This window comes from Triturus cristatus, chromosome 7 (genome assembly GCF_964204655.1).
Source record: "Triturus cristatus chromosome 7, aTriCri1.1, whole genome shotgun sequence".
Taxonomy (NCBI): Eukaryota; Metazoa; Chordata; class Amphibia; order Caudata; family Salamandridae; genus Triturus; species Triturus cristatus.
The window spans coordinates 24031964-24059953 of record NC_140590.1 but is presented as its reverse complement, the minus strand read 5'-3'; the positions used below and the strand labels follow the sequence as shown (position 1 = coordinate 24059953).

Genomic DNA, 27990 nt, shown 5'->3' with positions numbered 1-27990 from the left:
GTGCCTGGCGTAAGACCTACAATCCGGAGGCCAAGTGCACGTACAGAGCTGCTCTAAAAAAATGTCATGGGCTAAAACGCAATGCCATCAGGGACCATATTGCCAATCAAATTAAGCCTTCTGACAATTCAGTTAAAGAAGTCTTAAAGATTGTTCAAGGCTTCATTAAGCCGAAGGCTTTGGATAGCACCATTGCTCCCTCAGCCACTCTGTGTGAGGACTTATCTGCTTTCTTTCAGGAGAAAGTACAATCTTTCTATTCCTCTCAAGACTCAGTTCCAAATGTGTGACCTACTTGTCCATAGTGTAGGCCCAAGGCAGTAGTCAGCAGTGGACAACAGACAGGTGTCATAAAAATGCCATGCACAGAGTTGGTGGCACCACTTTGAAGGGAGTACACAGATATTAAATCTGCAATTAACATATTTACTCTGCCATCGTGTAATCAAGACTCCAAATGCGTGACCTACTCGACCCTAGTGAAGGCCGGAGGCAGCAGTAGAGTACATCAATGAGAAAGGAGTAAAGCGGGCCAGTGTTGTGGAGGCCGCGATGGTCTGAGGAGGCTGCTATGGTCGCGGGCCTCAGGCTTGGAGCTTGCGCCGGCACGTGGTGGGCCCTCTTTGACACATGCCGGTGTCGGCAGGTGATAATTGGGGCCTGGCTGCGCAGGGGCGGGCCTGACGGGTTCGGGGTCCAGCGGGCCGGGGTGGGGCAGGCGCACAGGATCGCAGGCAACTCCTCTCAAGAGGACAGCGTCGGCCTCATGGTGGGATTCGAGGCGCTGCCCTGGCAGAGACGTTGGGCCTTCCCGACGAGGACCATGTCCAGGGCTACGTGCTTTTTATTCACACCCCTACGCTGGCCTGGCGTACGCCGGGCCATCCCACTCCGCTCAGGCTTACGGGGGGGGACTTAACAGGCAATATTTCCGTGAATTCTCCCACTGGCTGGGGTGACCTGGTTGCGTCCACTGTCCACTTCACTCCATATACCAGCAGTGTATGTCGCCATTGATATGGGTGTGTTCTGCATACTGAGGTTTGTCCAGCACATATCCACCATTCTTGGCATTGTGTACTTTCCCAATCATGGTTCTCCTGCCTCCTTCACACATGCCTGGTTCCCACCACTCCCCACATGCCGCTATTGTGTGGCTGAGGTGCCATGCCATTGATGGCTCATGCTCACAGCTAGCCCAGGTTACCATTGTAAGTTGTTCTGTCGTGTCTGGTGGGTGGGCAAGTTGTTTTGCATGCTGTATGTGATTTTGTGACATGTGCATTGCCAGAGTTGTGAGTTGCATGGTTGTGGAGTTGAGGTGTATGGGGTGTTCATTTGGTACTTGCTAAGGGGCTGAGCATTTCCCTTGGTGCTATCCTGGGAGCGCTGGTTGATGATGGACTGTCGGAGGATGAAGGAATCATGCACACTGGCTGGGTATTTGGCGACGACATTGGTAGAGATTCCACGGTGTTCGGCTGTGTCCTACACATTGATGCGAGACGTGTGCTTTCTGTTGCGGTGATTCTGTGCTGTGTCACCAGGGGGCAAAGGTAGGACATGTGTGCTGTGGATTGCCCCCAATATGTGCGTGCATCCAGCTATGGCGTATGGTCCTTGCTTGGTCTCCAGCGGATCCTGCGCATTGTGGTGGACGTATAGATACTGGGGTACCAGGCTGATGATGGTATCCAGGACACGTGTGAGGGACTTGGATGTGGCTGGCTGTGAGAATCTTCCGACTCTGGCAGGTGTTGATTGGGGGGTATATACACTTCCTCCGAAAACAGATGGGCGGCCATTTTATTTGGTTTTTGGCTTCACGTACAATCGACAGCAGCAGAGATAAACTCCACAGGTAGGGACTGTAGCGAGGAAGACCTGGAGTCAGAATAATGAAGATTACCAGTAAGTAACTGGGCCCTTTCAGGAATTACTCACAATCTTGTGTGCCTAAGGGTAAGAGACACCTTTGTAGGCATGGACGTCATGCACTGCGTAGGTGATTTGTTAACAGTAAATATTTAGGGCCTCATTTACGAGAAGTGTCGCATTGCTGCGTGAAAGCAGCGAGGCAACACTTCTCATGTGCCCTCCTTGTGACACAAATGATGCGTCATATTACAGTATGACGCATCATGTCGCAAGAAACGAGAGATACGTCAGTATTACTGACGTATCTGTCGGCGCAAAAGTGGCGTATTGATGGAGTTGTGTGGGAAGCATGATGCAACTCCATCAATGTTCCTTTCACATGGGGCAAGCCCCATGTGAAAGGGCCTAAGTTACCCTCAGGTTCTGACGCTTTGGTGACCTAGAAGTGGTGCAACAAAATCTCAAAGATTTCCCTGCACCACTCCAATGACCCTATCTTGCGGGGGAACGCCCACCCTGAATACATAATACCTGAGGCAGGTATAATGTAGCGCAGGGGTTTACGAAGTGACGCATCTGCCTCGATGCGTCACTTCGTGAATATGGAGCAACATTGCGCATTATTTAAGCCACCGCTGCATCACTAAAAGTGACACAACTGCGGCGCAAAAGTGACGCAGGCCTTCATAAATAAGGCCCTTAACATTTTTCTTCTGCGTAAGGTGGTATTTCCATGAGTGGGAACTGTGCTACTTACTTCAGGAGGCCCCCGCTGTTCTTTTCTCGTGTTCTCATAGTGGTCTCCAGGGTTCTGGATAACTGTGGGATGTGGTTTCATTGGGAACAAATAAAGAGACAACATTAGTGGATGTTTCAGCTGATTATTCAATGACACAGGACGGGGATCAAACTAAAGAGTGTTACCTGGCTGTGTTCCATTCTGCTTCAACTGTCTTTTGTAATATAAAACCACTCCAGCTACCATGACTGCAGCACCAAGCACAACACCACAGGCCACACCCAAGGTGAGCTGCCAGCTGGAGCAGGGGCTGTCTGTAGAAACAGGGTTCAGCTCTGAAGAAAGAAAGCAGACAGAGGATATGTGAGTCATATGCAGGAAGGATGTTCTCCTGGCATGCACTTAAAGGTTTACCACATCCTAAAGATGCCCTCTAGAACACAAAATGGGCTTTACTTGATTTCTGCTAAATGTGCACAGAGCAGGGTAACATTTGTAGAGAAAGGCGGTGCCAGTGATTCCTTGAGAAGAGAGTTGGGGTAGCTGCAGAAGGGGCTCGTGAATACTGTGGAATTATGTGGTCTGTACCCCTTAATTAAATAGATTGAATACAAGGAGTTATCTTCAGTGTGTGCATGTCTTATAGGATTCATTGCTCTATCGACTATTTGCACAGTTCGGTTTAGATTCAGTTCCTACTGCCACTGTTGGGAGAGAGAACTCAAGTAAATCATTCCCAATTGTTTTTCTTTAATGATTCCCTTGTTCACCTTTTTTCTTAGTTGATACCCAAACTCGCAAGGGATTATTGGGATCTCACTTTCTTGACTTTCAAATTATTTCTGTAGCACATAAACTGTAATAAAGTGAAAACACAACACAAAAAAGACGACAACCAATTTAGGAAAATGAGAAGTTTTAATAAGTGAAACAACACCAAAACATATCAAATTCATTTAGTAGCAATGGAGTTATGTTTTTTTAAATATTTTAGTGAATCAGGGATTCGAAAAACCAGGTGACTTGGGCCTGGTCTTGGCTTACCTTCAGCCTTGAAAAATATCTGGAAGAAAAGTCCAGGAGAATATGAAGTTCAGCGGGGCTAGGCAGCCGACTGTGTCCAAGGAAGAGTTGTCATTGGCAGGGAGCGCTGGACAAACTCTTGGTGAGGCTGTCGAAAATGGTGGGATAAAGCTCCGAGCAGGAGAATCCGAAAGTCATTGCTGTCATTTGGGGAGCCAGTTGGTAAAGACTTTTTGCTTAGACAATATTTTGGAAGTTGAACACCTCCAGCGGAGAAAGCTGCAAGCTTTGGTTGAAGAGGGCTGCATGAGGCTGTATGCCATCCTGGAGAGGTTCCGCTGAACAGTATTTCCTTCTGGGGAGATGAGCACAAGTCAGGGCGACCAGCGATGCACCTTGGAGAGATCTGCTGCCATGTAGATAGGTCCTGGTCTTTTGTTGGTTCTTATGGCACATTTTGGTGAAGTACTAGGTTTTATGGTGAGGTAGGAGCAGCACCTATAACACCCCTTCCAATAGACCAGGACCTGGGGGGCACAACATTGGGGGGCTAGGACGGCACCAGCTGAGGCCAGGGGAGGGTTCAAGATCTCTGGAGCTTGTTATGTACCGTACCTCACACAGGAGGCCAGCCAACTAGCACTCTGGTAGTTCTGGGTTTAAGCAGCAAGGCACGCCTCAAGCAGCAGGACCGTCCTCTTGGGAGCAAGGCATGTCTCTAGTAGCAGGGCAGTCCTCTCATAGCAGTGGGACAGTCCTCTGGTAAACAAGACAGGCGGCAGGCAGCAGGACAGCCCTCTGGGGTCCAGGCTGTCCTTCTGAAGTCTTCCACAGGTACAAGAGTGTATTGAGAAGGTTTTCTGATAGCCAATATTTATACTTTCTGTCAGCCTTTGCAGTGGGGGAGCACCCTGGCCTAACCCCTCATCTGGTTCTAGAACGTCCTTCCCTTCCCCTGTCAAGGCGCCAAGAAGTTTAGGGTGTCAGGTTCCTTTGTTTGTGAGCTGGAGGCAGCCCTTAGATGTGTAAGTAGGGCAGTGTTACAGCTCTGCCCATAGCCACCCTGTCAGGATGGCTCATCCTCCCAACACCTTCTTCCCCTTTATCTCACTGCCTGAAAGAAATACACAAAGCACAACAGCCAAGCTATTCATAATCATGTAACCCATGTTCCTGACACCAGGCACCAAATGTTAGCACAAGAAAATGCAAAACTTACTAAAAGCATTTTCAGAATTGTGACTTAAAATCTGGCTTTACCATCAAATGGAATGTAAATTACAATTCATGTTAGTCCAAACTTGACATCTCTATCTGCTCCCAATTTAAAGCCTTATGTCTATCAGCAGCTACTCTATTTGACTTTAACTTTGGCCAAAAACATTTTTGTCAGGGTAGCCTTTGTACAGCCCCCACAAGCGGAGGGAGAGGTGAATAGGTCTAATAGGCCAATCGGCTCCAAGGCTGTTTTAACATACAATAACTAAGGTATCTCGAGGGCTTCATGGAGTTTTAGACAATCCTCAGTAACAACATTATTTAGTTGGACAGAATGCCTGACACAAATCGTCCACCAGAGCAAAAGTGAGGTCAACTTAATGTTATCTTCTATGTTTGGGATACCCAGCTCATCATGGCCCATTAGGTCTGGACAGCCATGCAGAACTGATAAGAGTTTTTGAGGAAGGAGTTCTCAGCCTGCTGTATACCATAGCAATCAACCGGACTCCAAATTTCGGCCCCATATGTGGCAGTCGACACTGACTTTGCTGAATAAATAGTTAGCAGCTCTTTCACAGATTTGGTGCCTAACTTTCTACAGAAACTCTGTGTCCCTACTAACATCTTTTCAAATGTGGCAATTCAGTAGAGACCGCAGTGTTCCACTTATATTTGGTATCAAGAATAGGAAAAGGACTCTGTCTTGCTACTGAAGGTCTTGTCTTGGGTCCCTTCTCTTGGGTCACAATAAACTTTTAACTTTTATTAACTTTTAAATCCAGGTCCCTTGTGAAGGTAATATAATCATCGATTAACCCCTTCAATGCCCTCCCAGTTCTTGCAATTCAAACAGCGTCATCCGCATGTAGGAGGATCGGCAGGGGATGAGTTCCCACATGGGCAGTGTCTCTAGATACCACAGTAAGAGCTGATTCGATCCTGTTCATGTACAGAGAGAAGAGGAAGGGGGTGAGGACAGTGCCCTGTCTCACTCCTCAGTTTCTCCTGAGCAGAGCCGTGCACTCATCATTCCTTCCAAAACAATCACATAACTTAGACTTCGAGTATGACCGTTGTTGGACTTGGCCCCTTTTGCAGGGTCATCCCTGAACTTTTTGCCTTCCTCCTATATTTTTCTGACCTGTTGTTGGCTGTTTTATGACTCTGGGCACTTTACCACTGCTGATCATTGCTAAAGTGCATGTGCTCTCCCTATTGTAAATTATTGTATGAATTTGTGATTCCATGATTGGTTGGTTTGGTTTACCTGTCAGACCCTAGTATAGTGCACCAGGAGTGCCCAGGGCTTGTAAATCCAAATGCTGCTGGTGGGCATGTAGCACTGGTTGTGCCACCCACAGAAGCAGCCTGTACAAGTGTGTCTAAGGCCTGCCATTGCAGAGCCTGTGTGCAGTCTAGTACTGTCATGCTGACTGGGCAATGCACCCACTTGTCAGTCCCTAAACCTTCCCGTTTCTTCATATCAGACACCCCTATAGTAGGCCCAAGGGCAGGGTGCATTGTAAGGATAAGGTAGGTCATGCCCTGGTGTGTGTGGCATGTTCTAATAGTCAATTACAGCCATTTTCATTTTTCACTCTCGCAAGGCTCTCTGTTCTCCATAGGCCAGAATGGGCAGTTTGGTTATTACATTTTATAATCCTAACTGCCTCAGGGAACATGGTAGAAATTCAAATTTAGTATGCCTGAACTCATAATGATAAAATACATCTTTTAGTGAAGTTGGTTTTAACATTCTGTGTTTGAAAATGCCACTTTTAGAAAGTAGGCATTTTCTTGTCTAACCATTCAAACCTGCCTCTGCTAGGCTGTATATTCCCTGTCTGGAGTTTGAGTGACAGGGCTGGGGAATTCCAGGAGATAGGGTGAGGTGTCCCAGTGGTGAATAGAGAGATCTGCATCTAGATGGGTGGGAGGAGTTGCACCTGGGACCTGAATATGACTGTGCCTTCCTTCCACAATGCTGGCTCCACCTCCTGTGGTGCATCTGATGTCTCTGCCCTGCACTCTGAAAGGAAAGAAGGAGTCAGGTAAACAAAGTACTCCAGGACTGACCAGAACCGGTTTGAAGAAGGCAAAGGCCCCTCTGCCCTCAGAGGACAAAGGATTTTGGGGTATAAGTATTGGGACCCTAATCCCAAGAATTTAGATCACTTTGGGAAACAAGAAGAAACTCTGCTGAGGAGCGGAACCAAGAAGAAACTGAGGAGAGACTATCCCTGAAACTGGGGGATTGGCCTGCAGGGGTTGCCTACTGCCAAAGAGAGGAGAAATGAACTTTGTGTGTACTTTTGCTGAACTTGTGAAGGATCTCCAAGGGCTTGGAAAAGAGCTTGCCTCCTGCTGAAGTCTCAGGAACAACAGACTGCACCCCCAGCTCCCCAGAGTTCTTTGGAAGTGCCTGCTGCTGTGTTGGGCCTTCTGGGGGACTGCTTGTCGCAAGGAGCTGGTAGCGCAACTCAAGAAGGAGAAGCGTGCCGCCATTGGAGCTGCTGTCGTCGCATTGCGTAAAGTGTGTCGCCGCTGCAGCTGTCGCATCGAGATGAAGCGTCTCGCATCATCCAGGAAGTGTCTCACAATGCCGAAGAAGCGTGTCGCCATCGCAGCCCTCGTAGCTGGCGCATTGCACCGCATCAAGAGAAGAGTCTCGCATCGAGTAAGAAGCGTGTCGCCATCGCAGCCATCATAGTTGTCGCACTGCACCGCATCAAGAAAAGCGCATCACACCCATGGAGAAGCGTGCCGCCATCAGACCTGTTGTCGTCGCATTGCGCAAAGTGTGTTGCCGCTGCCAGCTGTTGCATCGAGCGGAAGCGTCTCGCAAACGTGGGAGAAGAGTGTCGCCGCCAAGGCCACTGTCGTCGCAATGCGTAAAGGGATATCGCTGCTGTAGCTGACGCGTTGAGTCGAGTTGAGTCTTCTCGCAACATCGGAGAAGCGTGCCGCATCTGGAAGATCTTCACGTCTTTATTTCTTTGCACCAAAATCTGCACAGCATCAACATTGTTGCAATACTTTCGTTGCCCTGCGTGTCGCATCAAAAAGGTACATTGACTTAAAGTGTCGCATTTAAGAACTAAAGAGAACTAAGCAAAAATGCTACCATCTAAAGTAAACAGTATTGTGTATTTTTGTTGTTTATTGGTCTTGTGGTTAATCTATATAAAGAATACTTATTTTTGATATAAAACCTGTGTGGTGTCCATCTGTAGTGTTGTCACTTGGTTACTGTATGTGTTCACCAATGCTTTACACACTGCCTCTGAGATAAGCCTGTCTGCTCGTGCCAAGCTACCAAGGGGGTGAGCAGGGGTTATTTTAGGAGTGTACCCCCTTACCCTGACTAGAGGCGAGGGTCCCTATTTGTCACAAGTGCATACCTGTGCCAACTAGAGACCCCCAAGTCTAACAACCGTCTAATAAACATGATGATGTCCTCCTCAATACCCATCTTTGTCATGAAAGCTCTAAGCTTCAAATGAGAAACACAGTCAAATGCTGCCATTAAGTCAACGAAAGCCATGAACAAAGAACCTTTCTTAATGACACCATACTTAGCTATTATCAGACTCAGATCTAAGCACTGGTCTATAGTTCCCATCCCCTTCTTGAAGCCATATCGGGTATCTGCCAGGATGTTCTTAGTGGTTGCTCAATCTTCTAATCTATGGTGCAGGACAAGTAGCATCCAGGAGGGAAATTAATGTATAATTCATGGGAAGTGGGCTCTCCCCTTTTTTATAAATTGGGACGATTATTAATCTTTTCCACGTCAGGGGTGGGGGGTCCACCCTTGTTATAACATTATTTTACTATTTATTTTATGGATTTGTTAGGCGCACAAATCATCCCCGAGGGGATCTCTTGGTGGCTGAGCAACATGCAAGGCCACAGTTCAATGAGAAAAATAAAGATCAAACAGCCAGGCTCTCAAAGATTTCTTTAAAAAGGGTAAGCCTGAGCAAGAACCTAGCTGTGAGGGTAACTGATTCCAATGTTTGGGGGCAATAAAAGAAAAAGAGTGGCCCCCATACCTAGCCATAAAAATGCGCTTGGGTGTAGCAATAATAGCTCACTGGATCTAGGTCGACGTGCCTGAATATATGGCTTTAACTTGTTTTTAAGATAACATGGTCTTTTCAAAAGCAAGGATTTAAAGACCAGACATAAAAGGTTAAAAATTGCATGCTTATTTTAAGGGGAGCGAGTGGGGGAAAAATAATAGAGGCACAGCGGGAGATCACTGAGGAAGATTGCAGACAAGACGAACTGTTGTGTTCTCTACCGCCTGAAGTCTAGAAAAAAGGCCTTCATTTATCGCGACCATTAAGGGGGGATCCCATAATCCATACTGCTCACTATCAACACCTGGACCAGGGTTTTCTTGTTTGCAAAGGCACCCGGCGAAAGGCTTCCCTAAGCACGCGCATCACACTGAAACTTGTTCAAGAAATTGAGCTAACATGCTCATTCATGGAAAGTATGTCAACCAGGAGAACACCCAGATTTGTTGCCATTTGTTGGGGGGTGGGACACAGTCGCAGTTCAGATGGGCACCAATCGGTTGAACAGACTGCATGTGCTTTCCCAAAGGGAAAAATTTCCGTCTTACTGGAATTAAGCTCAAGGATATTGGCCGTCATCCAGGAGGCAATTTTTAACATGCAATTTCAACATTTAATTTTAGTAAGTTCTGGATTGGGTCCATAGTGATGACAAGTTGTGTGTCATCAGTATGTGAAATGGTATCAAAACCACATGACCAGGGGAGCCACATATATGTTAAAGAGGGTAGGGCACAGAATTGATCCCTGCGGCACCTCTTTATCCAGGACCATAATTCTGGAGTTATTAAGGTCAATTTGTACAGTATGGATTCGCTCCGACTGAATGTTATCCAGTCATTTTAAACTTGCCCACTGACACCAATCTCCCCCAATATCTGGGTCAGGATTGAGTGAGAGCTACCAATCCAGTCTTTCAATGCTAAATTTCAGCCTATGGCTGCTGGCAGGGATATTTTTCCAGTGTGCCTTAGTACATAGGAGACTGTAGCCCATATTTCTACTTTTGTATAGGATGTATTCAAGAAATTGATTTTACCCATATGCAGGTTGATGGGATGCTGGCAGTACTCTAGAGCACTTAGGCTATTGTGTGTAGAAACTAGAGAAGCCATAGTGATCGCAGTGGCCAAATATCTGAAATTGTGCTGGGCCATCCGGGCTAATGTCCTAGGAACCTCAGATCTGTGAATTAATAGTGTTATAACCTGGGGCCCAGGGGCTTTTTTTTTAACTTATATTCCATGAATGTGTTTGATTATATTTTGTATATAAAGTTTGTATATGCTAGTCTTCTGTCTGATTTTTGCCAAATCTGTTATTTGGAAATGTTAAGATATTAAAAATGGGTCATTTTATTGTGTTGTTCATTTATTTACCTTGCTGGTCTTAAATGCACCGAATAAAGTTATATGATGAGTGAGAGATGGTATTGAACATCTGATAGATCAAGGAGGACCAGCAAAACTAAGTTCCTCTGATCTAAGGCAAGCCTGATTGTGTCAATGGCCTCCACCAAGGCAAACTCAGTGCTATGAGAAACTTGGAAGCCTGACTGGGAGGGTTCTAAAAGCGAGTGGGTTTCTAAAAAAGACACCACTTGTTGGTTTACCAGAGAGAGACTCAATGACTTTCCCTAGAAAAGGGAGCAATTATATTGGTCTGTAGTTTCCCAGGTCTGTAGGGTCGGCAGTAGTTTTTTTTTTAGAATAGGTCTTATCCCAGCAGCTTTCCATTTAATAGGAAGGGTTTCCACATTGAAAGAGAGGTTACATAGGTCCATAATGGGAGCAAGAAGTATTCGAGCCAAGGTCACGATAATGTGAGGGGGGAAGGGATCTTCAGGAGATCCAGATTTGATCCTTTGGAGCAGTCCCGGTACTTGTTGGCAAGTGGCAGGATTGAAAAACTCTGGAGTAGTAGCCTGAGGGCTAGCTACAATTTCTAGAGGGTCTGGCCTTATCGATGCCACATTATTTGATAGAGATTGGTAAATATTATTAATCTTATGCTCAAAGTGTGCTGCACGATCATCGCTGAATGCCTGAGATGCAGGGATGGTGAAGATACACATCGTTGTGATGGAAAAATTCTTTTAGAATTTTATAAAGCTCTTTTGAAGAATTACTTGCAAAGTTGATTCTATCAACTGCAAGGTTCCTTCTTGCAATATTGATATTTTTACATATTTGTAATTGATTACATTTGTAATCAATGGCCCCCACAAATCCTGACATTCCAAATATATATCCACAGGAACCCATCTGGTCCAAGATCCTTGCCTCTACAACTTTCCCTTAGGCCCGTCATCACCTCCTCCAGGTCAAATACCAAAGGTTTGGGATAGCACCTCACTACGAGTGAGCGCCACCAACTGGAGTTCCCGAGTGGCTTGAATAGATGTTATAAAAGTGTTCGACCCATAGCGAGTCCTCAATATGCACATCAATTGAGGGGTCTGCCGATTCCCTAAAATAAGAGTAATTCAACACCTTCCAAAAAGCAGCGCTGTCATTTAAAATACTAGCTGTCTGTAAGTCACACCATGCTTTTTTCTTAATCTCCTTTGCCCTAGTTTCCCTGGCAGCCTGATAAGCTGCCTGTGCACTTCTAATTAGATCTCTATCTCTTGGCACCATATTTAGAGCAGTGTGGAGACTGGTAGGGGCTTTAGTAAAAGCTGAATTAAACCAACCGCTGTGATGAGACTTTACAGGGTCCATTTCTCTTGTCATGATTTGTTTGATTGTTGCAGTTATACCCAAGAAGGCCACCATAATCACAATGGAGTCGGCTTCCGGGTCTAAGCGTATGCAGACTTCCTGCAACTAAACATGGAGACAGTGGACAAAAAATGTATCTTATCTATTTTTCCCACTTAGGGGCCTGATTACGATATTGTCCGCGGTCTCGTGGCCGACCGACCTCTGGTCAGTGGTCCCGACACTGCCATTACAAGGCAACTGCACATGGTGCGGTCGCATACTCCCTTTTCTCCATTGGAGCTTGTGCCGTGGACATAAACCGGCCAGAGCACAAGCTCCTAGGGAGAAATGGGAGATTCTGTTAACCCCTGCACCGCATTGGAAGGCACCTCAAGGTGCCTGCCACACTGTGGAGGGATGAACATCGGGACACCATAGGTGCCCCCTCGGGCCCAAACTGGAGGCCGTGTAGGAATGCAGTCCCTGCTAGGGTCCCCCAAAGCCGCTTTCCGACAGATTCTCCATGTCAGAAAGCTCGGCATGGAAAGCCTGTCGCAAACCTACATTGCTATCCCGACGGCGGAAACGGTGTCCTCAGGGATTAGGTTGTGGCTCCCGACTGGAAACGTAGCAGATTAAATCTAGCACATGGCAGGTCGCTCCCCCCATCCGCCACGCAGCCCCCTGTGGGTTGAACCTCCGTTGCCGCTTTTGCCGCCTGACTGCTCGCTCCCTTTTTTACTCTGTACCCCTGCGCTTGGCTTTCTGTGCCACTTTGTTTTTTTCATTCTGTGTCCCTACGTTTTGCTTTCTGTACCCCTGTGCTCTGTTGTCCCTCTCCCGCCGTCTTTTCCCGCTGTTTTTTCACCGGGTTTTCCCCGGGTTTTCCCCCGCCGCTGAGCCCCTGCGGCCCCGCCCCCTTCTTTCCCATTGGCCGCCCCGCTCCCACCTCCCAGCTGCTCCTCCCTCCCTCTGTCCTCATATAGAGGCCGCGCGCAGCGGCCGCGCCTAAGTCAAGCCCGTCTGTGCCCGTCCGCGCCTGGACCGCACCCAGCACCAGAACCCCTGGACCCCGCACCCCCCGAAACGCCAGACTGCACTACGACGCAAGCCCCCTCCACGCACTCAACACCAGACGAGACCACCCCTGCTACCGGGCCACCCCGAAACACACCCAGGTGCCTTTCACCTGCCGGAACTGCAGATTCACCAGCATCCAACACTCCACACCACCAGCCAGAGAACCCAACCACCTCCGCTGCATCCTCCTCAACACCCGCTCCGCTCGCAAGCTCGTCATCGAACTCTGGGACCTCCTAGACTCCACCACCCCAGACGTCGCCTTCCTGACGGAGACCTGGCTGAACGCCACCTCAGCACCAGATATCGCCATAGCCATCCCACAGGGCTACAAGAACTCCCGCAGAGACCGCACCAACGGAGTGGGAGGAGGAATCGCCATCATCCACAAAGACTCCATCAAAATATCAACGAACACCGATGACACCCTCACCACCGCTGAGCACATGCACTTCCAGATCCACACCGACCCCAACACCACCCTCAGAGGAACTCTCATCTACAGACCTCCCGGACCCCGCCCACAGTTCAGTGACACCATCGCCGACCTCATCAGCACCCACGCCCTCGCTTCCACGGACTACATCCTCCTCGGGGACCTGAACTTCCACCTCGAGAACAACAACGACGCCAACTCCACCGCCCTGATCCACAACCTCGCCAACCTCGGACTCAAACAGCTCGTAACGACACCTACCCATGCCGCTGGACACACGCTCGACCCCATCTTCTCCGCAAGCCCCCACGTCTCCTTCAACCACACCATCGAACTACACTGGACCGACCACAGATGCGTCCACTTCACCTTCAGAAAACCCACCACACCACCGCACCCAACAGCTACCACGCTGCTGCTGGGGCAAGGTCACCGAGGACCAACTGACTACCGCCCTCGCCCTGAGACCACCCACTGACCCCACCGACCCAGACACCGCCGCGACCAACCTCACACAGTGGATCAACGACTGCGCCAACACCCTCGCCCCTCTCAAGACCTCTACAACCAACCACACCAACAAGAAAGCCGCCTGGTTCACCGGGGACCTCCGGATCTCCAAGCACACCTGTCGGAAGCTGGAGAAGAAATGGCTCCACGTCCGAACACCAGACAACCACACAGTCCTCAAGAGCGCCACCCGCAGACACCACCAACTCATCAGGACCGCCAAAAAGACCGCCTTCAAGGACCGCCTAGACAACAACGCACACAACACCAAAGAGCTCTTCAGCATCGTGAAAGAACTCTCCAACCCCAGCTCCAACACCAACGACATCCCGCCATCTCAAGACCTGTGCGACTCCCTTGCCACCTTCTTCCACCGCATCCACGACAGCTTCAACTCCGATCCCCCCGCACCCACCACCGAGTGCACCACCCCTGCGACTACCACTCGCACCAGTCGCCTGACCGTCTGGTCCCGCGTCAGCGATGAAGACACCATCAAAACCATGAACTCCATCCACTCCGGATCCCCATTGGACCCCTGCCCTCACCATGTCTTCAATAAAGCCAGCGCAACCATCGCGCCCCTCCTCGGGAAAACAATCAACTGTTCCTTCGAGACAGCAACCTTCCCAGAAAGCTGGAAGCACGCCGAGATCAACGCCCTTCTGAAGAAGCCCAAGGCGGACCCCAAGGACCTCAAGAACTTCCGGCCCATCTCCCTGCTCCCTTTCCCGGCAAAAGTGACCGAGAAGATTGTCACAAACAGCTGACCCGCTACCTCGAAGTTAACAACATCCTGGACCCTTCCCAACCCGGTTTTCGCAGCAACCACAGCACCAAGACCGCCCTCATCGCCGCCACTGACGACATCCGGACCCTAATGGACAAAGGAGAAACAGCCGCCCTCATCCTCTTGGACCTATCAGCAGCCTTTGACACGGTCTGCCACCGCACCCCATCAGCATGCCTCCATGACGCCGGTATCCAAGAGAAGGCCCTGGCCTGGACCACATCCTTCCTCTACGGCAGAACCCAGAGCGTCCGCCTCCCACCCTTCCGCTCCAAAACCACCGAGATCATCTGCGGCGTCCCACAGGGATCCTCCCTCAGCATGACGCTGTTCAATATCTACATGGCCCCCCTCGCCCACGTCGCACGACAACACAACCTCAACATCATCTCCTACGCCGACGACACCCAGCTGTTCATATCCCTCACCGAAGATCCCCACACCGCCAAAGCCAACCTCCACAGAGGAATGAAGGCCGTAGCCGACTGGATGAAGGACAGCAGACTGAAGCTGAACGCAGACAAGACGGAGGTCCTCATTCTCGGACCCACCCCATCAGCCTGGGACGACTCTTGGTGGCCCACATCACTAGGCACAGCCCCGGAACCCACGGACCACGCACGCAACCTGGGGGTCATCCTCGACTCCACTCTCTCCATGACCAGGCAAGTCAACGCCGTCTCCGCATCCTGCTTCAACACCCTCCGTATGCTCCGCAGGATCTTCAAATGGATCCCCCTCGACACGAGAAAAACCATTACCCAGGCCCTCATCACCAACAGACTCGACTACGGGTACGCCCTCTACTCAGGAACTACAAACAAGCTCCTGAGACGACTCCAACGCATCCAGAACGCCTCGGCCTGACTCATCCTCGACGTCCCCCGCCGCAGCCACATCACACTCCACCTGAGAGTCCTGCACTGGCTCCCCGCCAACAAAAGGATCACCTTCAAGCTCCTGATCCACGCACACAAAGCACTGCACAACACCGGACCCACCTACCTCAACAACCGACTCACCTTCCACACCCCCACCCGAAGCCTCCGCTCAGCCAACCTCGCCCTCGCCACAGTCCCCAGCATCCGATCCTTCTCCTACCTCGCCGCCAAGACCTGGAACACTCTCCCCACCATCCTACGACAGACCCAGGACCTGCTGGCCTTCAGAAGACTCCTCAAGACCTGGCTCTTCGACCAGTAGCACCCCCCCCCCCTCCCCAGCGCCTTGAGACCCTCTCGGGTATGTAGTGCGCTTTACAAATGCAGTGATTGATTGATTGATTGATGGCCTGCTTTATGGGTAGGGGATGTGACCAGCTGGGCTAAATTACTGCCAGAAAGTGCTGCTATAAAATGAGCACTATGAAGGAAGTTGGGGCCGTCGGCGTGGAGCTCAAGATCACCCAACACCGTAAACTTGGCATAGCGTGTGCACATCTGGATATCTGGCTAATAATATAGTAGAGGAACAATCCCTCCCCATAAATGTCGGGGGCAAACTTCCAATCTCCCTTAGCACATTCACCATAGTGAGGTTTTATTTTATCACACTGTTATTTTAGGTACTACCATATTAATCCTGCTTAAAATGCACCAGTGGCTCATCCTTATTGTCTGTTATACCACATACATGTTTTGGTAAGTATTGGAAATAAATGGGCATTAAAATCCCCTAACCAGATGATCTCCACTGGTTTCCAATGTTCCCTCATTATCAGTTCAATAAATGGGCAGTGACCACCTGCAGAGTTGACCCAGCAAAAGAATTATTATAAAAATTAATTATCAAGAGGCCCCAATATTTTGAAAGATTACAAAGCAAACATTAGAAATATTACGAGTCATTGTGAGTTTGATAACTTGCCCAGGGAAAGAATTCACAATAAACGCAACCAGACTTCCTTTGGCCCTACCAGCTTTTGAAGGGCTGGCTGATGAGAAACGCTTACTATACCCATCCAAGTAACATGCATCTCTCGTTCATGTATCTTGCAAACAAACTACATGGTAATTAGCCACCAACTCCAGCTACTCATAAACACTCATTTTATTTTTAATCCCTGCTATATTCCGTGATGAGATCTTAGTGGCTGTGAGAAGGTGGCCTGATATATGCTGTCCACTAGTTCTAGTGGGCACCTTGTATCAGTCTAAACAACCCCTTATGGTGATAGGTTAAAGACAACCTTTATTGAAAGCTATCCTAGTGGTAGCTATGGAGAGCAGCCTTCAGGCTAAGTCTTGAAGGAATGTAAAGCAGCTTGTTTTACCAGTCTATAATCTCTTGAATGATCAAATGAAATGACAACCACACCAGGTATATATTTAAAATATATGTATTTAAGATCAAACACACCCCTCTAGTCTCTTTATGAGACTGGAGTTCGAAGTACTTAAGTTACAAGTGAGCAATCATCAGTAATAGCACAAATACACGTTTGGGCTCTATGGGCGTATCAAACCATATACCAAAAAAGTGGTATAAGAACCACGACTGAACTAGACACAAGGCCTAGGGCCTGTAGAATCGCTGGGACCTCAAGGAACCACCCAAGGTAGTGACACAGGGGACCCACGGGGACTGTATGCAGTGTGTAAACACAACGGTGGGTTCCCGTTATCTTCTATGGGCAATGTCACAGTTGGAAATTTAAAGATTAGGGACACTTCTAATCCATCACAAGATGTACCTTGTAACATTCAAGCTTTCGAACATGCAGTTTTGAATGAGGTGGATAAAATTGATTTCCAGAATACAAAAAGCTTCCAGAATCTGACGAAAGGTGAAAGGAATGCACTTCAATCCTTGAAGAATAACAGAGAGCTGGTAATCAAACCAGCCGACAAGGGGGGCGCGATTGTACTCATGAACTTGGAAATGTATCGCAATGAATGTAATAGACTGTTGAGTGATACCAACAGCTATGAGATCTACAACAGTGATCCTACCAACCGTCTTGTGAACCGTATTAGAATTATGGTACATGAGGCAGTAACCAACGATTGGATAACGAAACAAGAAGCCGAATTCCTGACCAATGATAATCCTCGTACTCCCAGATTCTACATCCTCCCTAAGATTCACAAGGGCAAAACACCACCACCAGGTAGACCAATTGTGTCCGGCATCGGTTCACTGCTTGAACCTTTGTCACAGTTTTGCGATTGGTTTCTTAAACCAATTGTCCAAAAATCGAAATCGTACTTACGTGACACAAAAGATGTCCTATGTCATCTACGAGACCTTGAGATAAGTAGCACTGAAGACATATTCATTACCATGGATATTGAGGCGCTTTATACCAGTATTCCGCAGAGACGTACTCTGGCGGTAATTGAACAGATTCTGCTGAATATGGAATGGATCTACACCACCCCGATACCTTTCATTTTAGAATGTGCAGAAATTGCCTTAACTGAGAACTTTTTTGACTTCGAAGGTACCATATACCACCAGATCTCTGGTACCTCCATGGGAAGCACATTTGTGCCGAGCATGGCATGTTTGTATGTACACCAATTTGAAGAGGATTTTATCTTCAACCAGAATAACCCCTATGCAGCACAATTTAAGACCTGGAAGCGCTACATAGATGATATTCTTATCATCTTGCGGGGCACAATGGAAGAAGCTATTCTATTCACACAATGGATTAACTCTAAGGACGAACACCTGAAATTTACATACTCCATTGATAATAACCAAGCCATCTACTTGGATTTGGTTATCTCTATGAGTCCAGGAGGGATCCACACCAAAGTACATAACAAACCCACTGATAAAAACAGCTTATTGTTATATGAGAGCTTCCATCCGAGGGCACTACGACAAAACCTTCCAGTGGGTCAATTCCTCCGGATACGAAGGAACTGTTCTGATATAGATACTTTCAAAGAACAAGCTAATCAACTGGAGAGGAAACTACTGGATCGGAACTATCCCATGACCATGGTAAAAAAAGCAAAAAAGAGGGCCAGGAATAACCACCGAGAGAGCTTCTTGGAAACCACCAATAAAGAAAACAAGCATTTGCAATGCAATAGGTCTCGCATTTATAAGAGTTTGAGCTATTGGCATTGTAAAATTACAATGCCTTTTATTTATGTTTTGGTTTTAAAACAAATAAAAGGCATTGTCATTAACAATGTCAGTAGCATAAACTCGCATAAAAGCAGTGTGCGGCGTGCAGCAGTGTGCGGCGTGCAGCAGTGTGCGGCGTGCAGCAGTGTTTTGTGTAGCGGTGTGAGGCATGCAGCACTGTGTGGCGTGCAGCAGTGTGCGGCGTGCAGCAGTGTGCTGCGTGCAGCAGTGTAGCAGTGAGTAAGGCAGCAGTGTGTGGCATGCAGCAGTGTGTGGCGTGCAGCAGTGTGCGGCGTGCAGCAGTGTGTGGCGTGCAGCAGTGTGTGGCGTGCAGCATTGTGTGGCGTGCAGCAGTGTGCGGCGTGCAGCAGTGTGCGGCGTGCAGCAGTGTGTGGCGTGCAGCAGTGTGTGGCATGCAGCAGTGTGTGGCATGCAGCAGTGTGCGGCGTGCAGCAGTGTGCGGCATGCAGCAGTGTTTCGTGTAGCAGTGTGAGGCGTGCAGCAGTGTGTGGCATGCAGCAGTGTGTGGCATGCAGCAGTGTGCGGCGTGCAGCAGTGTGCGGCATGCAGCAGTATTTCGTGTAGCAGTGTGAGGCATGCAGCAGTGTGAAGCATGCAGCAGTGTGCGGCGTGCAGCAGTGTGCAGCGTGCAGCAGTGTGCGGCGTGCAGCAGTGTGTGGAGTGCAGCAGTGTGTGGCGTGCAGCAGTGTGCGGCATGCAGCAGTGTGCGGCATGCAGCAGCGTGCGGCATGCAGCAGTGTGCGGCATGCAGCAGTGTGCGGCATGTAGCAGTGTGCGGCATGCACTAGTGTGTGGCGTGCAGCAGTGTGTGGCGTGCAGCAGTGTGTGGTGTGCAGCGGCATGCAGCATTCTGTGGCGTGCAGCAGTGTGTGGCGTGCAGCAGTGTGTGGCGTGCAGCAGTGTGAGGCGTGCAGCAGTGTGAGGCGTGCAGCAGTGTTTCGTGCAGAAGTGTTTCGTGTAGCAGTGTGCGGCGTGCAGCAGTGTGCGGCGTGCAGCAGTGTGCGGCGTGCAGCAGTGTGCTGCGTGCAGCAGTGTGGCGTGCAACAGTGTGGCGTGCAGCAGTGTGTGGCGTGCAGCGGCATGCAGCAGTGTGTGGCGTGCAGCAATGTGTGGCGAGCAGCAGTGTGTGGCGTGCAGCAGTGTGTGGTGTGCATGCTTCTGGAAATATGCATATGATATTGAATTACATCATATGTTGTATGACTTTGTATAAAAAGGGGAAATCCTATAATAAAGAAATTGAAAGCAAATCATATATTAATTCTTCAGGCATTTATGTCAAGTTTAGTCATAAAATCTTAACACAAGAACTACCGGATTGTCCCTTTATTTATTAGATTTTTGTCAGTTGACTGTGTAATGAAAGCAAAAATCAAAACTAAAATCGAAAGAAAATCCTTCGTTTTTATTATATTATACATTCTCGAGATACTCTTTCCAACATCTGCATATCTAAGTAGCCGTTTCTGGTTTACTGCTGGCATCATGCCTCGCTAATAAAACTATTGGCCTTTATTTGGAATTCTAAAGTCTAGCTTTGAAAAAAATAGCATGTCTGCTCAAAGTTTATGACATCCCGCCTGCTTCTTCCGTTCTCCACGCTATCCTGTCGTCACCCGCCCTTGTCCTAATCGTCACTAAGGATAAAGGGAAACAATGTAATTTAAAATTGAAGAGAGAAAGAGATCTATCCACCTATCTGTTTGTGTATGTGTGAGCAGCAGCTTGTGACACACATACACATATAAATCAATGAAAAGCTGCCACCAATTGAAATGTTAACTCTTTTCAGTGTGAAAGGTTTATTTAGATATGTTAAAATAATTCTGCCATCCATCTTCTGCGCTCTTAGGTTTTTCCAAACTTGGCAGCTTGCTATAAGAAGTTGAACAAAGATGGCGAAGAGGGGCTTTCGGCGGCATTTGCATTTTATGGCACCTATTTCTATGCCATACTGAGCTATTCTACATAGAGATGAGACGGTCTTTGAAACGCCTCTGCTGTATTTGCATTTGGTAAAACAACCTTAATGATGTGTTGAGAGGCGCCCCCCCTGCCATTGTTGAAGCCGCCGGGTGGGACCCTGCTAAGTGTATGAGGGGTGGGAGATCAGCATACACAATTTATTGTGTCTAAAGCCACCCTTTCCTGAGACACAGCCCTGGAGACAGAGGATGTTGTTTTCAAGGAAGTCCAGCGGCCTTTCCATCTGGGCAGCATTTGGTAAAACAAAGTACAAATGTTATGAAACATTTACATATTCCGAAGCATTTAATCCATCGTGCAAGCCTCTTACTGCACGCGGACGGAATGTTTTAAAAATGCTCTCAGGCGTAGCACATGACACTGTTTGAACTTCATGTGTTTACTACACAAGCTGCTAGTCATACACCTCATTTTAATAGCTCAAACGGCAGCGTCTGTCAATTCATTGGTAATGGAATCTGCCCACATTTCATCATTATATGGGCGTGGCTCTGTTCTGAGCTCGTAAACATCCCTTAATTTTTGTTAAATAACGATTACACGATTCTTCGCTGTTTTTTTCTTTACAAATATTGAAAAGTACTTTTTAATCAGAGAAGGCATCATTTTCAAAGCTGTGAAAAAGTAAACACCTCACACCGCATGATACGAATTAGTATTCATTCCTTTGGTTTTATTGATTAAACTCGGTAGACAGAGGTGCAACTAGAGCCAAGTTTGGGGGGGAGGGGGGTAAGAAAAACAAGCCGAGGTGACAAGAAGGGCTGGGCGAGAAGGGAGGGGGGAATGCCAGCATCAAAGGAGCCTGAAGCTGACGAAAAGGGAGGGGGAGAAGGGAGGAGGGAGTGCGAGCAGCAGCTGTGCACGTGCACGTCATTGTGCACTCAAGCTTTAGGTCTGCCAAATCATGTGGGTAGCACTTTTGAAAGCCCACTTACAAAATGTCTCAATGCGCTGTCTCAGCGAGACCTAAAAACAAGCATTTGCAATGCAATAGGTCTCGCATTATAAAAGTGTGAGCAGCTGGCATTGCTAATAATAATTCCACACTAGCTATTGGCTTTGTAAATTATAACTAAATGCCATTATGTGTTTGTTTTATAAAATAGATTAAAAAAGGCATTGTCATGAACAATGCCAATAGCTTCAAATTTTGCAAATGCGAGACCTATTGCATTGCAAATGCAATAGGTCTCGCAGTTACGAGAGTTTAAGCTCTTGGTATTGTAATTAACAAATCCTTTCTATTTATGTTTTCAAAAAGTAATCTAAATTAAAATGCATTGTTATGTGCAATGCCAATAGCTCAAACTCGTGTCAATGCAGGACCTAGTGCATTGCAAAAGCCTGTTTTTAAATGCGAGACCTATTGCAGTGTAAATGCTTGTTTCAGTACTGCGTGCTTTTTAAAAGTTGTAGTCAATACGCAAAATGGAATCCATGTTATCAGCGTTTCCAGTGCTCCTTTATGTTTACTGTCCTAAACGAATCACAATGTTTAAAGCAGATTGCTAAATAGGATCTCCAGCCCCGAGGACAATGTCTCACTTCATGCTGGACAGTGCGTACCCTGTTTTCATGCAGTGCGAAGACGGGGTTAACTAATGCAGAGACTGAGGTCTGTTAGCCTCCGAGGATCAAAGCATTCCTTGCAACACTGCGCTGTGGCACGGTTTTGCCATGTGTACAGCACACACTTTGCAACAGCAAGATGGTTTGAAAGTTGGTGGTGACTTTATAAATTTTTCCGAGTGTTCATCGGGCTTGTTGACTGTGTATTTATGCTGTCAGTCCAGAAATTGTTTGTGGTTGTGTGTGTGTGTGTGTAGTTGTGTCTGTGTGTGTTGTTGTGTGTGTGTGTGTGTTGTTTGTGTGTGTGTGTGTGTTGTGTGTGTGTGTGAGTGTGTGTGTGTGTGGTTGAGTGTGTGTGTGGTTGAGTGTGTGTGTGGGTTTGTGTGTGTTTGTAGGTGTGTGGTTGTATGTGTGTGGTTGTATGTGCGGTTGTGTGTGTGTGGTTTTGTTTGTGTGTGTGTGTATTTGAGTGTGTGTGTGGTTGAGTGTGTGTGTGGTTGAGTGTGTGTGTGGTTGAGTGTGTGTGTGGTTGAGTGTGTGTGTGGTTGAGTGTGTGTGTGGTTGAGTGTGTGTGTGGTTGAGTGTGTGTGGTTGAGTGTGTGTGGTTGAGTGTGTGTGGTTGAGTGTGTGTGGTTGAGTGTGTGTGGTTGAGTGTGTGTGGTTGAGTGTGTGTGGTCGAGTGTGTATGGTTGAGAGTGTGTATGGTTGAGAGTGTGTATGGTTGAGAGTGTGTATGGTTGAGTGTGTGTGTGGGTGTCGTTGTGTGTGTTTGGTTATGTGTGTGTGTTTGGTTATGTGTGTGGTTGAGTGTGTGTGTGGTTGTGTGTGTGTTTGTGTGTGGTTTTGTGTTTTGTTTGTGTGTGTGGTCGAGTGTGTGTGTGTGGGTTTGTGTGTGGTTGTATGTGTGTGGTTTTGTGTCTCTCTGTGTGGTTGTGAGTGCGTGTGTGTGTGTGCAGTTGAGTGAAGTTTGCATCAAGTTGGAAACTGATGCCTGCCAAAGCATTAAGCATGCAGGATGGCTCTGTCTGCAGTCTCTGCGTCTTTTGACACGCCTCTATGTTCCTTGGACAGTTTACCCAAATGTTCTTGTAACTAAATATTTTTTTATTGTAAATGGCAGACTCCATGAGAGATCAATCCAGACAGAGGCTTCGTAAAGAAGCAATGGGGTTTGGGGGGTGGGGGGTGGTTGTGGAGGAAGGGAGGCAGCGGTGAAAATTAGCAAAGGTCAGCTTGCCGATTGCCTTGGCACTTATTTATGGCTGTGTACATGTCACTGGTCACGGCTAAAGTTTCTTAGCAGGGCCTGCATGTTGGCCTTGCTTCAATGCGATCTCTTATCAGCACAGGGGTCCGTCAGCTGTGGCCAGTGTGCCCTGCAGCACTCACGTCTTTCACCCCTGTCAAGAGCCTCTTTCCAGTTACTCTGCAGAACCTGGGTACATTCATGCGTGTCCACTCACCCCATGACATACCCCTCCTGGCAAATAATAAATAATATTTGAGACACGTCCCCTAGATAAAATATTTTAGCGTATTTCCATTGAATAACTCGTGCTGATACAGATAGATGTGGATACCCTTTTGGCTGACCTAGAGGAGGGGTACTGTTTTACAGGATGTTTTATATAACTGCAGCTGGCAGGAGAGAAGGGAGGGGGAGTCAATCCGAGGAACAGGCTCGTGTGTTCTCCGTCTCACCCCTGGCAAGAGCCTCTTTCCAGTTACCCGGCAGAACATGGGTACATTCTTGCGTGTCCACTTCCCCCTATGACATACCCCTCCTGGCATATAATAAACAATCTTTGAGACACGTCCCCTAGATAAAATATTCTAACGTATTTCCATTGATTAACTCCTGCTGATACATAGAGATGTAGACACCCTTTTGGCTGACCTAGAGGAGGTGTGATGTTTTACAGGATGTTTTCTATAACTGCAGCTGGCATGAGGACAGGGTTAAGAGGTGTAGAGAAAGAGGGTTTAAGAGAGGGATAGAGGGAAAGCTGGAGAGAGAGGTTTAGAGCTAGAGGTACAGAGAGGAATAGAGTGAGTATAGAGAGCGATGGGTAGAGAGACAGGTATACTGTGAGCAGAGAAAGAGGGTTTAAGTGAGGGATAGAGAGAAAGCTTGAGACTAGAAATACGTGGTGTCAAGTAGTGTGGAAATATGCAGAGTGAAATCTTGTTGTGTGGGGTGAAATTATGTGGCATTAAAGTATGTCGAGTGGTTTGGAACTGTGTGGCATGGAGCTGAATTGTGAGTTGTGGAATTGTTTTGCGTGGTGTGGCATAGACTGCAATTGTATGGAAATGAATTATGTTCCCTGGATTTAAAATATGTGGCATGGTGTTGAATTAAGGGATGTGGTGTGGAATTAGTTGGCATGGCGTGGAGTAGGATTATATGGTGTGGAGTGTAATTGTGTGGCATTGAATTGTGTGGCATGGAATTGTGTTGAGAGGAATGGAAGTATGTGTCCTGGAATGGAGTGGAAATATGTGGCATGGAATGAAATTATGTGGTGGACTTTAAATATGTCCCGCTAAGTGGTAGTATGTTATTGAGTGGATTCATTAATAGTGGAGTGGAATTATGTGGCATGGAATGACGTTCCATGGAGTCTAATTATGTGTTATGGCATGGAATTATTTGGTGTGGATTTGTGTGGTGTGTCCTTGAATTGTGGGGTGTTGAGGGAAATTGTGAGACATGGAATTGTGTGGCGTGGTATGCAATTGTGTGACATGGAGTGCAATTCTGCGGAGAGGAAGTATGGGGGTGGAGTGGGATTATGTGATGTGGTGTGGAATTATGGGGTGTGGTATGGAATTACGTGGCATGCAATTGTGTGCCATGGAATGGAATTATGTGGTGTGGAGTTATGAGAAGTGGAGAGCACTTTATGTGGCATGGAATTATGTGTAGTGGAATTATTTTGCATTCACTGAGATCGAAATGTTAGTGTGTGGCGTGAACTACAATTATGTGACGTGGTGTGCAATTGTGTGGAGAGGAATTCAGTGCCGTGCAGTGGAATTATGTGACATGGTGTGAACTCAAGTGGTGTGGCATAGAATTAAGGGGCAAGGAGTGGAATTATGTTCTGTGGAGTAGAATTATGAGATGTGACATGGAATGTTTTGGCATGGAATTGTCTGGTGTGGAATTGTGTGGTGTGAAATTATGTTTTTTTGGGGAGCTTAAATTCAGGTGGTACAGTGTGGTATGTGAAATTATGTGGTATGGAGTGGAATTATGTGTCATGGAGTGGAATTATGTTGCATGATGTGGAGTCGTGATGTTGCATGGAGTGAAATTGTGTGGGATGGAGTTGAATTGTGTGGCATGGTATTGTGGGGTGTTGACTAGTGGAATTATGTGGTGTAGAGTAGAATTAGGTGGCGTGAAAGTATGTGGAGAAGAGTTGTGTTGCATGGTATTGAGCGGCATTGAGAGGATTTGAATTGTGCGACATGGAGTGGAATTATGTGGCTTGGATTGGAAATATGAGGGTGGAGTGCCCTTCGGTGGCATGGAGTTGAATTGTGTGGTGCCAAATTGTGTTGCATGGAGTGTAATTTTGTTGCCTGGAGTGGAATTGTGCACCGTGGAATTGTGTGTCTTGAAATGCAATTGTGTGATGTGGAGTGCAATTGGGTGACATGGAGTGTCACTGAGTGGAGTGGAAACCATATAGCATGGAGTGGAATTATGTGACATGGTAATGAATTGTGTGGTGTTGACTGGAATTACGTGCCGTGGAATTATGTGGCATGGAACCGAAGCATGTAAATTTGAATTGTGTGGCATGGCATTACATGCCATGGATTGGCTTTAAGTGGTGCAAATAATTTTTGCATGGAATTGTGTGGTGTGAAATTGTATGGCGTGCAATTGTGTGCCATGGAGTGAAATTTTGAGACATGGTATTGTGAGGAGTGCCACTGTGTGACATGGAGTGCAATTGTGTTGAGTGGGATTAAGTGTTGTGGAGTGGAATTATGTGACGTGGTGTGGAATTATGTGGTGTTGAGTGAAAGTGTGTGGCATATAGTAGAATTCTAGCGCATAATTATGGTGTGTAGAGTAGAATTAGGTGGCGTGAAAAATTGTGGAGAAGAATTGTGTTGCATGGAATTGTTTGACATGGTATTGTGCGGCATTGAGAGGATTGGAATTATGCGACATGGAGTGGAATTATGTTGCTTGGATTGGAAATATGAGGGTGGAGTGCACTTAGGTGGCATGGAGTTGAATTGTGTGGTGCAGAATTGTGTTGCATGGAGTGGAATTGTGCAACGTGGAATTGTGTGGTGTGAAATGCAATTGTGTGATGTGGAGTGCAATTGGGTGACATGGAGTGTCACTGAGTGGAGTGCTAATTATAGCATGGTGTGGAATTATGTGACATGGTAATGAATTGTGTGGTGTTGAGTGGAATTACGTGCCGTGGAATTATGTGGCATGGAGCCGAATTATGTTGATTTGAATTGTGTGGCATGGCATTACATGCCATGGATTGGCTTTAAGTGGTGCTGTTTTGTTTGGCATGGAATTGTGTGGTGTGAAATTGTATGGCGTGCAATTGTGTGCCATGGAGTGTAATTTTGAGACATGGAATTGTGATGAGTGCCACAGTGTGACATGGAGTGCAATTGTGTGAAGTGGGATTAACTGATGTGGAGTGGAATAATGTGTGGTGGTGTGGCATTATGTGGTTTGGACTGTAAGTGTGTGGCATATAGTAGACTAATGTGGCATGGATGTACGTGATGTGCAATTGTGTCGCATGGCAAGGAATTGAGTTGAGGGGAAATATGTTGATCAGAATTATGTGGCACGAAAGGGAAGAGGCATACTGTGACACAGATAGCCATTATGGTGTAGGGGGTGAAATTATGTGGCATAGTATGTGGCACGATGTGGATTTATATGTTGTGCACTGAAGTGGAATTATGTGGTATGGAGTAGAAAAATGTGGCATGGAATTGTGTGAGTGGAAATTTGTGGCCTGAGTGGAATTCTGAGATGTGTAATTGTGTTGCATGGAAATTATGTTGCATGGGGTGAAATGATGTGGTATGTAGTGGATTGAAAACAGGTGGAGTGGAATTATGTGACTTGGAGGGGTAATATATGGCATGAAATTATGTGTTGTGGAGTTGAACTCCGTTGCGTGGAACTTGGTTGCGTGGGATTCTGTGATGTGGAGTCGAATTGTGAGACATGGAATTGTGCAGCAGGGAGAGCAATTGTGTTGCATGAAGGGCAGATGTGTAACTTGGAGTGCAAATGTGTGATGTGGAATGCCATTGTGTGGTGTGAAATAGTATGGCGTGCAATTCTGTGCCATGGAGTGAACTTTTGAGACATTGAATTGTGAGGAGTTCCACTGTGTGACATGGAGTGCAATTGTGTGGAGTGGGATTAAGTGATGTGGAGTGGAATTATGTGACGTGGTGTGGAATTATGTGGTGTGGAGTGAAAGTGTGTGGCATATAGTACAAATATGTGGCATGGATTTACGTGATGTGCAATTGTGCCGCATGGCAATGAATTGTTTTGAGTGGAAATATGTTGATCTGAATTATGCGGCACGAAACGGAAGAGGCATTATGTGACACAGAGTGGAATTATGTTGTAGGGAGTGAAATAATGTGGTATAGTATGTGGCATGATGTGGATTTATATGTTGTGCACTGAAGTGGAATTATGTGGTATGTACCAGAATTATGTGGCATGGAATTGTGTGAGTGGCAATTTGTGGCACGAGTGGAACGATGAGATGTTGAATTGTGTTGCATGGAAATTTTGTGGCATGGGGTGAAATGATGTGGTATGGAGTGGATTGAACAGA

The 27990-nt window shown here is 47.1% G+C and overlaps 1 protein-coding gene across 12 annotated transcripts in view; it reads right to left on the bottom strand.

Annotated features, from left to right (window-relative positions):
- Positions 1 to 27990, bottom strand: part of LOC146808718 (uncharacterized) — a 375662-nt gene that overhangs the window by 69859 nt on the left and 277813 nt on the right. For all 12 annotated transcript variants that reach the window (XR_014966230.1, XR_014966233.1, XR_014966231.1 and 9 more), the window contains 2 exons: positions 2803 to 2952; positions 2636 to 2697 (listed from right to left, as the gene is read on the bottom strand). Coding sequence is in view for 8 of the 12 variants with exons in the window: in XM_085615528.1 (XP_085471654.1) it covers positions 2636 to 2697; positions 2803 to 2952 (212 nt within the window). In the remaining 4 variants the exon portion in view is untranslated. The remainder of the gene's footprint in view (positions 1 to 2635; positions 2698 to 2802; positions 2953 to 27990) is intronic.